Source organism: Pollicipes pollicipes, unplaced genomic scaffold (genome assembly GCF_011947565.3).
Source record: "Pollicipes pollicipes isolate AB1234 unplaced genomic scaffold, Ppol_2.1 Scaffold_7262;HRSCAF=8765_pilon_pilon_pilon, whole genome shotgun sequence".
Lineage (NCBI taxonomy): Eukaryota > Metazoa > Arthropoda > Thecostraca > Pollicipedomorpha > Pollicipedidae > Pollicipes > Pollicipes pollicipes.
In genome coordinates, this window is record NW_023597055.1 from 11,699,011 (window position 1) to 11,712,176 (window position 13,166).

A 13,166-nucleotide genomic window follows, 5' to 3' on the forward strand; every position below is an offset into this window, starting at 1 on the left:
CAAAGTAAGAACATTCAAAGTGAGGAAATAAGGAGCACCAGAACAGAAATGGACCTCAGTATCATCAGGCCTGGTTGGGTGACTACGCCCATGGCCCCATCACTAATATTTCAGTGTCAGGTCTGCGATACCGCATGATAAGGATGTATTCGCAGGTTCAAGACCATATCACCAATATCATGAGCCCATGGCTGTCACCCATTTTTCAGAATAATAGTGTCAGGCCTACGATACCGCTGCAATGTACATATCTTACCTTCTTCGTAAATGTCCGCCAATTTCTCGGCCTCAGTTAGTGTGAAGAGGACCGCCTTAACCAGCGAAAGCTTGCCGTCATCCTCAACTCTACCTTCCATCACACGCAGGTGCATACGCGCCCAGAGAACCGCTTGGACATCGCAACTCACAGTAAACAACGCTCCAGCTATGAAGTTCAGATACGTAATCGGTGGTACAGGTCGACCGCGACCATTTATTAACGATTATATTGGTCCACATCGATCAACAATAGCGCTTCCAACGCGTGCCAAGTCCACAATACCAAGTAGAATATGCTGAAACGACTGGTATACGAAACAGGCGAGTGTTTTCACGAATCGGCACTATTCTATTCACGGGAATGCAGGTGCATTATTATGCAAAAACAATGCTAAAAACGATCAATTGATATTTCATAAGACAACAAAAAACGTATTGAAGTGTTATGCCGCTTCAAAACGACAGCAAGTTTAAGAATAGAGCAATACAATTGTTCTTGTCCTTTCAGCGGACTCCACTATAGCACCACGCGTGCGTTAAAAGCAGCTAAAAGGTCCCTCCACTTCACATCAACACAAAAGTGGTTTGGTCTTAGGAGGGAGCATTCCACATTTCCACAGCTAGACTTCTCGCGATGTGCCCCACCGCCAATGGCAGCCCGAGGGCCACGCCAATTAACCGCAACAACCATGATATATAATCTGCACAACGTCCTAGTTATTATGAAACTACACGCATGTTCAGCATCGGCTGACACGGGCTCGCCAGACCGGAGTCAGCGTATCAGCGCTCGGATTACTCTCCCTAGAAGATAATGTCACAGGAAAATCTCGTGCACAAGGCACCGTACGTCGACGCCAGAACAGCACCAAACCGCGACAACCATACAAAACGCCAGTGCGGCGCCCGCCAGCGGCACCCCAAACAACAATACTTTGTATGCGAATTCACCAACAGTCTACAATGATGAAACGATGCACTTGCCCCGCTGCGCGGCGCCACCTCCGTCCAGCGCGCGACAGAACGCCCGACCATTGGTCCCTTGTGTGCGACAGGGCGCGAGGTCACCAACCTCGCGCGGCGCGGGGTCCGCGGGGGGAGGGGGCCTTCCACACCAGCACGGGTCGAACCGCCGCGCCGACATCCACAAAACGGGCGGCGGGCGGACCGACAACCGCGCCGGGCGAGACAGGCGCCGCCACCTCGCGGCGTACGTATATTGCGGCACGCGGCCCAGAGATGGCGCTGATCACGCCGTGGCGTCCACCGCCCCCACGTCGCCGCCCGCCGCTCCGTCCACCTTCACCTCAGGCCCGTTGCAGTGTTCTGCCGACGGGGGATCGCAGTCAAACGAAGCAACGCCAGGTCACGTCAGGTCAGGTCAGGTCGGGCTGGCGGACCACGGGGTCTTGGCTGGCAGTAGCGGCCGCACGGACCGCGTCACCCCGCAAACCCACCACAGGCCGCGCCAGACTCAACCACACCCTATGAGCCGCACGGTCAGCATCGGACGGGCATCATATCCTCAACACGTCACAGCCTCGTCACCAGTGACGTCACAACCAGACGGTAACGACCCGACGGCGCAGCCAAACCAAAGCCAACAGCACGCCGGAACGAGAGGATCTAGTCTGCATTTCCACACGTGCTGTCGATCACGAGGTCTTTTGCTAAAAAAGTTTCTTATATAGCAGGAGGTGTAAGTTAAAAAACCTATGAAGCAATCGTCTGGACATGTTATAAAAACACTCGCCATTTCCAGCAGGGCTCTTGATCACAAACGCTCGTGGTAACCAGGGACCATGCATTCTGCTGGAAAGGAACACCTCCGGGAATAATGGGGAGTCGGTCGCGTAAGAGCTCATAACGAGAAGCGAAACACTACGATCTCTCTTCTTTCCACCCACACCTCCGGTTGCAACATGTGCACTTCTATCATAACGCCGTGCAGCGGGTGTGGCGCACGTGACGCACGTCGCCAGCGCGGCGCCACCACGCACCTGCGATGAGTTGCTCGGCGTCGGCGATTGTGATGCAGCTGACGCGGCCGTCGGCGTGGCCGGCGCCGTCCCAGCAGCCGCGAATGCTCCGCTTCATGCCGACGAACACCAGCTGTTGGCCCCGCTCGCGGAACTCCTTCACCAGCAGGTTCATGCACTGCGGCGGCGGGGTCAGTGCAGGTCAGGGCCATGTCAGGTCAGGGTCATGCCAGGACATGGTCATATCAGGTCAGGGTCATGTCAGGTCAGAGTCATGTCAGGTTAGGGCCATGTCAGGTCAGGATCATACCAGGTCAGGGTCATGCCAGGTCAGGGTCAGGTCAGGGTCATGTCAGCTCAGGGGAAGGGTTGAGTGTGGGCAGGGTTGCGGGATACTGTTCCGGGGGAGCGCGTGCCTGGCAGGGCTTGTTCAGATTCAGAACAGGATTGTTAGGCTGTTCGAAAATGCGGACCATATTACGGTTCACTCCACGCTTTGCGTGATTGGCCATTGAATGTACCAATACGCACGGTTGTATAAAAACGACATGCCAAATGAAATAAAACACATCATCTCCAAATAAACCCAAACACCAATTTTAACATCTCGATAACCAACAGAACGCCATGGCAAAACGCTGACCAGCGGCTCCGCCTCAACTTCCACCTGCTTAAACGACATCCACGCCCCACCACGACCGCTCAAAACAAGCGCAGCAGCGTCGCCCGCCCTCCGCACACCGGCGCCACCTGCGCCGGCCACGCACCTCAGCCGAGGTGAAGTCCGAGTACCGCACGTTGTTGCAGTCGAGCACGACCGGCTCGACGCTGTTGCCGTGGATGACGGCCGCGTCCGTCACGACGGCGCGCACGTGCTCGGCGGCCGGGTACGTGAGGCCTGAGTCCGGGTACACGTAGATGTAGACCTGCGACGAGCCCGGCTGGGCGTGGCGGGGGCGCCGGGTCAGGTTCACGGTCGGGTGCAGGCGACAGCGCGCCGCGAGGGTCGAGTGCACGCACGCACAGAGGCGCAGACGAGCCTACGCACGCCGAATAACAGAGACGAACGCACACGGCCACGAATGAACACACCAACTTCTACATATGGAAGATGCTGAGATACCGTAAATCACAGACACAGGGAGATCGAACAGCTTCGCAGCTGTAATCGAGTCTCATCGATACTGCTTATCAAGCACCTTTGCCATGTACGCGCTTATAGCAAATCTGCCAGGATCTACCCTTTGTCTGACCACACTTCGCGCGCCATTGACCGAGAGCAGGATCGCACAAACGCCCGAAAAAGAAAACAACGGGGAACGAAGCGAGCCCCACGCCCAGTGACAGCCTTCTCAGCATGCACGGAAGCCGAGGCTCGCGCTCCGAGCCCGCACAGGATCCTCACCAGCTTCTTCTCCTCGATGACGACCTTGGGCCGGGCGGCCTTGAAGAGGATCATGCCGAGGCTGATGGCCGTGCCGATGCCGATGCCGTACTCCAGGCCCCAGAACACGCAGGTGAAGAAGGTGGCCGCGAACGGGATCAGGTCCAGACCTGCAACGCGCCAATCCGTCAGGACGTGTGCTGTCAGGTGTTCCCAACCACTTCCCGCTGCTGTCAGAAAGTACGGGGAGGCTGCGGGACATATGCCATTCAGGTTATTGGGATCGGGCTTGATAAAGAGCGTCTCTGTTAAACACACGCACGCACGCACGCAAGCACGCACACGCACACACATACACACCCACCTACCCACACACGCACATTTTCAACATCCTCTCTTGTCTTGTGAAAGTGCTTTCCATTCTGCCTGGACGAACATGACCACAAGCATGATCTCTTTACTATGTGCTGATTCTGCTAAGCTCTTCTCGTTAACACCGGCTCGAAGGAAGGCAAATTCCGCCTGGTTATATAATGGTAGCGATTTTGTCCACAGCGTAATGACAGAAGATGCAGAACGAAAGTGACAGCATCCGAGGTGTTCAATTTCTAGGTGGATATCAAGCCGCACTTTACAACGTACAACTTTTGGTAGGCATGTGGGCAACACAAAATCGTGTTTTGGTAGACTGGGTCTCATTAATGTGAGACGTCCTACCCCCACCCCGTTGCAACGGAAAAGGGCAGTAGTTTTGTAAAGCAAAACAACTCTAAAACTCAAACAACTAAAAGTTCACTGTTATGTTACCGAACGCATCGGCGTGGTTCGAAAGTTTCCCAGTTAGTTAGCGAACGCGGCCGCGTTCGGGTCCGCCGCGTCACTCACGTCTGCTTCGCCACATAGGCCGGATAATCTCCAGCTCGATCATGTAAACCACGGCACAGATGATGACGGCCGACAGGGTGGCCTTCGGGATGAAGACGAAATACGGCGTCAGGAACTGCAGTGCCAGGATCACCAGCACACCTGCCCGGCAACAAAGAAGACGTCAGTCAGAGCCGCGGAGCCGGGAGCGCCCGGCGAGGCAAGGGGCAAGGGGTAGGGAGGGTGGTCAGATCAGAAGACATAAATCAGTTTCGCTATCAGGACGCGACAGCCAGCAGAGGACCGTGATCCAGAGATTATGTGAGGTCATGGATTAAAGGCCGTCGGCATACATCAGAAGTTGTTAGTTACGTAGAAGTTTTCGTTAATGCGTCACAAACCATGGTTATCTACACCATCGCTCTAAATGCGATATGTGCGATGCTACAAGTGACCGATCATACAATGATAGTTGCCGCTTTTCAACCCGTGTCTATGATTTTAACTGCAGTTTGAAACAAACAGGCAAAACATTTACATCGCGATCACACAAAATATTATAAAATCACGTCTACGGCCAAGCCATTTGGGAATAGATCAGAGATGGTGCTTATGCTAAGTAAAATATCGAGGTCGTGTAGAATACGGTATGCCACCCACCGCACCTTTCCCACCCCACCCTTTGTTGCTGCCATCGGTCCACGCAGAACCGCGGCGCAAGCACGAACCAGAGACGCCTGCCGCCACTAGCACCAGCCTCCCGCAACACAGAAACGCTTAACGGAGACCCTCACTAGCCCCAATGGCTGAATCACAGCGTGAGGCTGCTGGTGACGACACAGAACTGCGTCACATCCGCCAACGGTATTGATTTCCGGCGTCGCGATGAGGAATTTTGCGATGTTTTATCCAGATCGTAGTACGGCGTAGCTTGAAACCGAGTACGACGCACGCCACCAAACCATCAATGAACAGAAATTATTAATGAGAGGGCACTCCAGGTTCATATCGCTGCATTGCAAACCGGTTTGGATGACAGTGACAAATGGCGCCTCGCCCAGCACCTGTAGCAAGGCGAGTAGCGGTTACGAGTAGGTATCTGTGCATTGAAAGAACAGCCGCCATGGCCAATTTTGTCACGACCAACGGTAGCACCGGACTCCTTTTATAGTACAAAAGGAGTGCAAGCGCGTCAGAAAGCCTTGTATAGACCTTCAGCAACTATAACGGGAGATCAGCGTTCAAGAGCCGTGGCACAGCCGGGATTTGAACTCGGACCCCCGCGTGAAGAATGAATGAGGTATCCACTCGGCCATCACGCCCACAGCAGCCTTCGCAATGAAATACTAGCAGTGTTCCATAAAGCATCGGCGTAACGTGGAGGAAAGTGCATGAATCTTTTCAGGGCACGATCAAATATTGTACCAATATTACATACCATTATATATATGTGTATATATATATATATATATATATATATATATATATATATTCTTCCGATATATACCAAGTACCAAATATTCACCAACATCACCACTTAGAGTCATTAATGGAACATTTACCGACACAACCACGTCCTAGATCCGCAGCAACAGCCGCTGAAGGTTTCCCGTGGCAGGAATCGAACCCACAGCCTCTCGATCCCGAGAGACAAACCGCTTGGCAACGACGCCACCGACCAACCAGAGCGACAGCCGTGCCGCAGCGGCGCCCACTGACCGGTGAAGATGCCGCCGAAGGGCGTGCGCACGCCGGAGCTGTTGTTGACCGCCGTGCGACTGAACGAGCCCGTCACGGGGATCGACGAGAAGAACGAGCCCACCAGGTTACAGATGCCGAGCGCGATCATCTCCTGGGTGGCGTCAATCCGCTGGCCTTGCGCTGTCGGAGGAGACGGAGAAGACGCTCAGAGAGGAGACGGCGGGGAGACGCTCAGAGAACGGACGCCGCCGGCGACAAGGCCGGGCCCGAGAGTGGGGCGAGAGGGGAAGGAAGGGGGGGGGGGGGGGCGTGGCTTGCGTACGCCCGGCGGTCCCGTGTGGCCTACAGACGACTGTCGTTTTCGCTTGCGCAAGCAGCTGAACGGTATACGCACTCTTGTGAAAAAGGCGGTGCGAACGCAACCTGCGTAGCTTCATCACCACAAAATCAAAAACCATTTCGCTACACGGGTCTTGTTTCAGACCGACACGAATCCTCAGGGCGAATTCCTCACAAGCCGCGACTTAGCGAGGGCGCACGTCACTGGCCCTGCGCGGCTCGCCAGAGGCCGCTGGCAGCAGCGCAACGCGGTCCTTACCGAACGCCTTGGCGATGGCGACGTTCTCGATGACGGCCAGCAGCGGGATGATGCCGAGGCCGGCGCCCAGCGCCGACGTCATCTCGCTGAAGCTCATGGTCTTGTTGTGGACCGAATCGAAGGTAGAGAACGGCGGCGGCTTCGGCGCCGGGATACCGGCCTTCACGGACTCTGCCCGGGGAAGGGGGAGGGGTCATGCTTCCGAGGGAGCACGGGCCGCCCGGGGCTGATCTCTGACCGTATGGTGCTTCCTTCTCACATTCTTAGCATTGCGAAGGTCCCCCGGTTCACGTTTTTCCCACCGCCTCGTCACAATAAGGAGGCAAGCTGCCAAAACCGGACCATACTTAGGCGCTGCACCCTCACAAGCTAGTCATGATACGGAAATGCGAGGCTCTCCCACCAGTGGCCAGAGTGACCGCACCCACTCGCCAGTAGCGCTCACGGCGAGAGGAGCCCACGGCGAGAAAAGGTTCACAACCTAGCCACGGCAAGCAATCTACACTTCTCAAAGCCCCTTCGGTATATCTCCACACTGTTGGAGAAGAGGACAGAGTTGCATGACGCTCCCGCTCCGGGTCCATGCGGCGCGCGGGCGCGCCACACCTGCACACTCACTGGTCATGGTGAAGGGCATGAGACCATGGGACTGCATGATGGCCACCATGGCGGCGGCCGTCATCACGATGATGGCGTTCCTGGCGATGGAGGTGAACCGGATGCAGCTCTGCAGGATGTTGCGCGTGCGGCTGTTGTGGCGGCCCGGCCGCGCCACCTGGACCCGCTTCATCTCCTGCAGCGACGAGCAGGGATGAGGCTCGAGGCGACGGGTGGGGGTGAGGCTCGAGGCGGCGGACAGGGGTGAGGCTCGGGGCGACGGACAGGGTTGAGGCTCGGGGCGACAGGTAGGGGTGAGGCTCGGGGCGACGGGCAGGGGTGGGGCTCGAGGCAACGGACAGGGGCGAGGCTCGGGGCGACGGACAGGGTTGAGGCTCGGGGCGACAGGTAAGGGTGAGGCTCGGGGCGACGGACAGGGGCGAGGCTCGGGGCGACGGACAGGAATGAGGCTCGGGGTGACGGGCAGGAGTGGGGCTCGGGGCGACGGGCAGGGGCGAGGCTCGGGGTGACAGGCAGGAATGAGGCTTGGGGTGACGGGCAGGGCTGGGGCTCGGGGCGACGGGCAGGAATGAGGCTCGGGGTGACGGGCAGGGGTGGGGCTCGGGGCGACGGGCAGGGACGAGGCTCGGGGTGACGGGCGGGAATGAGGCTCGGGGTGACGGGCAGGGGTGGGGCTCGGAGCGACCGGTACGACGGAGATCAGGCGCAGAAACGGACACGGCAGAGGTGGGCCACAACAAACAGAATAGCACGGCGAGCCACATGCAGATATGGCGAAGGTCAGGCGCAACAGACACACACAGCGGAGGCGCGTCTGCGACAACGGTGACACACAAGCACAGACAGGTAACAACGAGAAACAAGACAATGAAAAAGTGGGCAGCACTCACCATGACAGGGCAGAGATGGGAAGCACATACCCACACATGCACAGAGAAGACATCATTGAGGAACCTTACACACAGAAGGCACGGTTGAGGCGCACGCGCACGCCTTGCGGCCGAAGTGGCAACTGATATTTGACTGCAGTACATGTGGGCGTGTAAGAGGCAGAGCCATGGCGAAGTGGTAAAGATCGCTTTAGTCACAACCCGTTAAAGCATGCCTGCAATAACACCGGCAGACGCAAAGAACCAGAATAACTGCACATTTCCGGATCTTCATGTCGCGTCTTACGCCCGTCGCTAGTCTCCGGTTATGGAGAAATTTTCCACTCTGTTAGACAGTTCCTGATCCGAACATCCAGAAGTGCCGCGGATTACCAAGCCACGTGAGACGGAACTTTCCTCGATCCCACCACAGGGATTGGAGGATACAGGAGACCACACAAGGGATGGGAGGATACGGGAGATCACATAAGGGATGGGAGGATACGGGAGATCACATAGGGGATGGAAGAAAACGGGAGCTCACACAGGAGATGGGAGGATATGGGAGACCACACAGGAGATGGGAGGATACGGCATACCACGCGGGAGATGGGAGGATACGGCAGACCGCACAGGAGATGGGAGGATACGGGAGACCACACAGGAGATGGGAGGATACGGGCGATCGCACAGGAGATGGAAGGATACAGGAGATCACACAGGAGATGTGAGGATACGGGAGACCACACAGGAGATGGGAGACGTCGTCCTGCGCTCCAGCCCACTCTTACCCGCATCGAGATGAGAATGATGCAGCAGACGATGCCCAGCGCCAGATCATTCACGTTCGTATCCTTGATCTTCTCGATCAATTCCTTGAACGTGTTGATGAAGCCTTCACCCTCGACCTGCGGCGGGACAGAGTGTCACGTTGGTGTGCGGGCCTGCAACAGGCGGCGCTGCAGCAGCCGCTGGTCCAGACAGCCCAGCATCGGACGCTGCAGCAGCCGCTGGTCCAGACAGCCAAGCACCTGACGCAACAGCAGCCGCTGGTCCAAACAGCCAGTACCGGGTGCCGCTAGCCCGAAAAAACACCAAAATACGACCACGCCGTCCCGTTGAGCGACCCACTCAGGAGCGATTGCCGTGAGCTCCTCAGGACACGTGACGTCAGTGGTTTTCAAGCCGACCAGCGGCCAGCAAGCTGACTGTATCTTGCGCGGGACACCCCGCGACCAGCAACGTCACATCCGCTCACGCGCCATGGTCAGTGGACCAGCAGTGCATAAAGGCCATCGCGAGAGCCAGACAGCCTCGCCATGCGCTCAGGCGTGCCGCGCGTCGCTGGTGTTTGCAGTAAAGGGACGGCCGAGCCTTCCCAACGCAAGGCCAGTCTGGAGGACAGCCCGCTGGGGGAGCGCGGCACAGACGGTTGCCGGCCGGGCTCACCCGGACGCGGAGTCACGTGACTCACGCCCACAGAGACGGCGGCAGGGTCGGCAGGCGCCGCGAGTCGCGTGGGAAGCCGGCCCGGGTGCGGCGGCGCAAGCATTGCTTCAGACGGGGAGGGAGGGCGATTTTTTTAGGTAAATGTTTTTTTCTACCGCATCAGCCATGACCTTGAGGAGTAAATGGCGCCCAGGGCTTCACACCGCCCTGTCCATATATCTACACAAAGAGAAACCCGCTCTGTTATCGGTTTCGATGCGAAAGGTCAGGCGAACATTCGCGGCCGCCTAACAGGGGAGGGGGGGGGGGGGGGCACTGCCTCCGGCGGCCACCCCACCGCGCGCGCCACCACCCGGCGTGCCCTCACTTTGATGCCGAAGATGCCCTTCAGCTGGGACGTTGCTATAGTGATGGCGGCCGCGGAGGTGAAGCCAGACACCACCGGCGCGGACATGAAGTCGATGAGGAAGCCTGCCGAGAGGGGGGGGGGGGGGCGCCGTGAGTGTCCGAGAGTGAGCAGCGGTCGAACATAGCAAGCGAACTCACCCTGCCTCTTACAGAACACCGGTAAGAGCACCGCAATAGAACACCAGTGAGAGCACCTCACAAGAACCAGCCGCTGAATGAACATAACATAGGTCAGCCCACACTGACAGTTCTTTCTTAACCCACAATTAGGATCACTATCCTGCTTCGCAGCAACACGGACACCGGCGAGATGACTTACGTAACACCTCACGTAGCAATTCCGAACAGTGCGTGCAATGGTAGCTCTTGGAGCCAACATGCTACCCGAGATGCGGTAGGCTAAAGAACCGGTCAAAACACTTACACAACACACACAGCCTGTCAAAGGAAGGACTCGACGTCTCCGTACTTCAAGAGCTACGCAGCCTACTGTTAGCGACGCGTGCGAATTCAGCGGTCACGTGACAATGATCACGTGACAGTGGTCACGTGAGCGCTGGGCCGGCGGCACGTCAACGTCAGTCAGCGCTCACCCAGCTGCAGAATGCCGCAGCACAGCACGATGATGCCGGTGAAGAAGGCCAGGAGGGTGGCCATGTCTGGGTTGCCATGGTAGCCGTACTCGTGCGTCATCAGCGCCATGATGGCGGTGGGTCCGATGGTGATGGCGCGCGTGGAGCCGAAGATGCAGTAGAGAAAGCAGCCGATGAAGGCGCTGTACAGGCCGTACTGCAAGGCGAGGCCGTGTTGGCATGGTGGCAGTCTACGGAGACGGATCGCCCTGGCGCGGGGTGACCTTTCCATGTGAGTGGGTGGCTCTCGAGTAAAGCGATTCAGGCATGACCTTTTGAAGGGGCCGTCAAACGCAATTTAGATACAGATTAGTTCAGATAACACAAACCCTTAAGCAGTAGAGCACGAGTTTCGAAACACAAAAAACACAAGAGACAAAATAAACACCCATCTACAAAAACGCACCAGCCGGCACCGGGATATGACGGTTTTCCCAGAAAGCTTACCCCACCAGGCCCGGAAAACCCCACGAAATCATGCCGCCGCATCTGGTCACACTGCTGCGAAGCCGTCGCCCGGCAGCGTCAGGTGAACGCGCGGCAACAAAGCGGGAGAGATCGCCGGCGCTGCGACGCGTGCCACCAGGCCGAACCGACCCGCTGTCTGTCTTCCCGAAGCGTCTCGCTGTGACGCTCCGGCACGAGATCGCAGCGTCAGCGCAACCCCTCTGTCCTCTCATCCCCTCCCTCGTCCGAACGCCCAGCGCACATGCCGTGGAGGGATCCCTGTGAGGACAAAGCCTCAGCGGATGGGTTCCCGAGGCATGTGGCCTTACCCAACCGTCATCCTCTTTCCTTCATCCCCCAGCCCTCAAATGGTCATCATCGGCCCAAACGGCACTAATCCAAGTAACCCAGTAGCCAAGTAACCAGCCACCACACAGGCCACGGCGCAGCCCAGCGCGGTCCGCCGCGGCCACCGAGCGCCTCCTCGCGCCTCCGGGCGCCGCCGAGCGCCTCCGAGCGCCGCCCCGCGCCTCCGAGCGCCTCGCGCCGAGGCCGGCTGTACTCACCGTGGCGGGCAGGCCGGCCAGGATGCCGTAGGCGATGCCCTGCGGGATGACCGTCAGGCCGACGGTGAGGCCGGCTATGGCGTCGCCCAGCAGGTCGTCGCGCGTGTACTTGGGCGCCCAGCGCAGCACGGGCAGCGTGCTGTAGAGGGTGTCCCGCGAGCACAGCTGGGTGGCGCGACTCTGCCGAACACGGCGGGCTGTCACTGACGCGTCCGGAGCGTCGGAGCGCGCGGCCGGAGCGACGGAGCGCGGCGCCGCTGCGGGCGCGGCGCTGACACGCCGCGAGGGGCGCATCACGCTGTCGGCAAGGGCCGCAGCAAGACAGCCGGGGGTGTCAGCCGTCGGGGTCGATATCCATACAAGTTTGAGGGTGCTGGGTGGGAGGCGATGCCACGGACAACGGTCGGCGCTAGATGGCGGTCGATATATGGTACACGCTTGTGCTAGATTCGTAGTGGTAATGGGTTCGCGGAATAATTGAGGCATGCTATGAGCATCACAGCTGACAGAATTGTTTGGACTATCTTCTTCGTCTGGTGTGTTGGCAATACTAGGTAGCACTAGCTGCACATAATAACACGTCTGACGTAGACGACAGTCCGGTCAATTATTCAATTAATGGTGGCACCGAATATCAGGTGTCGGTGGATACAATGGTGCCACCATATCGATAACAGCACTGGGTATCCACGCGTCCAGCCCCTACGTGCTGGCACCACAACTTATGATGCCGGTTGCTGTGACAAGGCCGCGAAATACTGTCGCCATGCATGGGATTCGAACCCACAATCTGCAATTCACGCCCTGCCGTGCCACCACCGCGTCACATCCGTCGATGGCAGATACGGCAGCGGTGCCACAGCTCGGCACTCGGTGCCGAGATGGCCGGCCCTGATTGACACGCTTGCTCCGCATTCCGGCTGCGTTACGCACACGAGCTCACAGCGGATGCGTCACGTGATGACCGGGCGGGGCCGCGGCGGCGACGCGAAACAGAGACGGGCAAACGGGACTCGACCAGAGCGCGCTAGACAGGCGGGAAGCCGGCATAAGGGACGCTGCCACACGCTGCGGACAGCAGCGGCGGAGGCGCGACGCCTTCTCGCGGGTTGCGGGACGTTGGCCGGCATGTCGCTGGGGGCAGCTGGTGAGCTTGACGGCCTCACAAGCCCACGTGAAGCGCCAGGTACGAAACGAACGACCGACGAAACTCTCGCGGGCGCCCTGACACGAGCCCAAAGTTCTGCTCAAGAGCGCTGATACTCGGGCGCCTCATGGCTCGATGCTTGTCGGCACTCATCTCAGTCCCTGTTACAGGGTGCTGGGGCTTTCTTAAGTCGTGGATCCATCGAGTATTGACACTCATCCGAGCCCACTCGATTAGGCCCCGGCG

The 13,166-nt window shown here is 58.2% G+C and overlaps 1 protein-coding gene across 3 annotated transcripts in view; it reads right to left on the reverse strand.

The window, feature by feature from the left end:
* Positions 1-445: 445 nt before the first annotated feature.
* LOC119113370 (sodium-independent sulfate anion transporter) overlaps positions 446-13,166 on the reverse strand; it is a 125,575-nt gene continuing 112,854 nt past the window's right edge. For all 3 annotated transcript variants that reach the window (XM_037237685.1, XM_037237686.1, XM_037237684.1), the window contains 12 exons: positions 11,774-11,953; positions 10,722-10,917; positions 10,088-10,191; positions 9,063-9,179; positions 7,403-7,577; positions 6,785-6,955; positions 6,205-6,366; positions 4,507-4,647; positions 3,643-3,791; positions 3,005-3,178; positions 2,259-2,415; positions 446-1,584 (listed from right to left, as the gene is read on the reverse strand). In XM_037237685.1, coding sequence (XP_037093580.1) covers positions 1,508-1,584; positions 2,259-2,415; positions 3,005-3,178; positions 3,643-3,791; positions 4,507-4,647; positions 6,205-6,366; positions 6,785-6,955; positions 7,403-7,577; positions 9,063-9,179; positions 10,088-10,191; positions 10,722-10,917; positions 11,774-11,953 — 1,803 coding nt within the window. In that variant the 3' untranslated portion in view covers positions 446-1,507. The remainder of the gene's footprint in view (positions 1,585-2,258; positions 2,416-3,004; positions 3,179-3,642; positions 3,792-4,506; positions 4,648-6,204; positions 6,367-6,784; positions 6,956-7,402; positions 7,578-9,062; positions 9,180-10,087; positions 10,192-10,721; positions 10,918-11,773; positions 11,954-13,166) is intronic.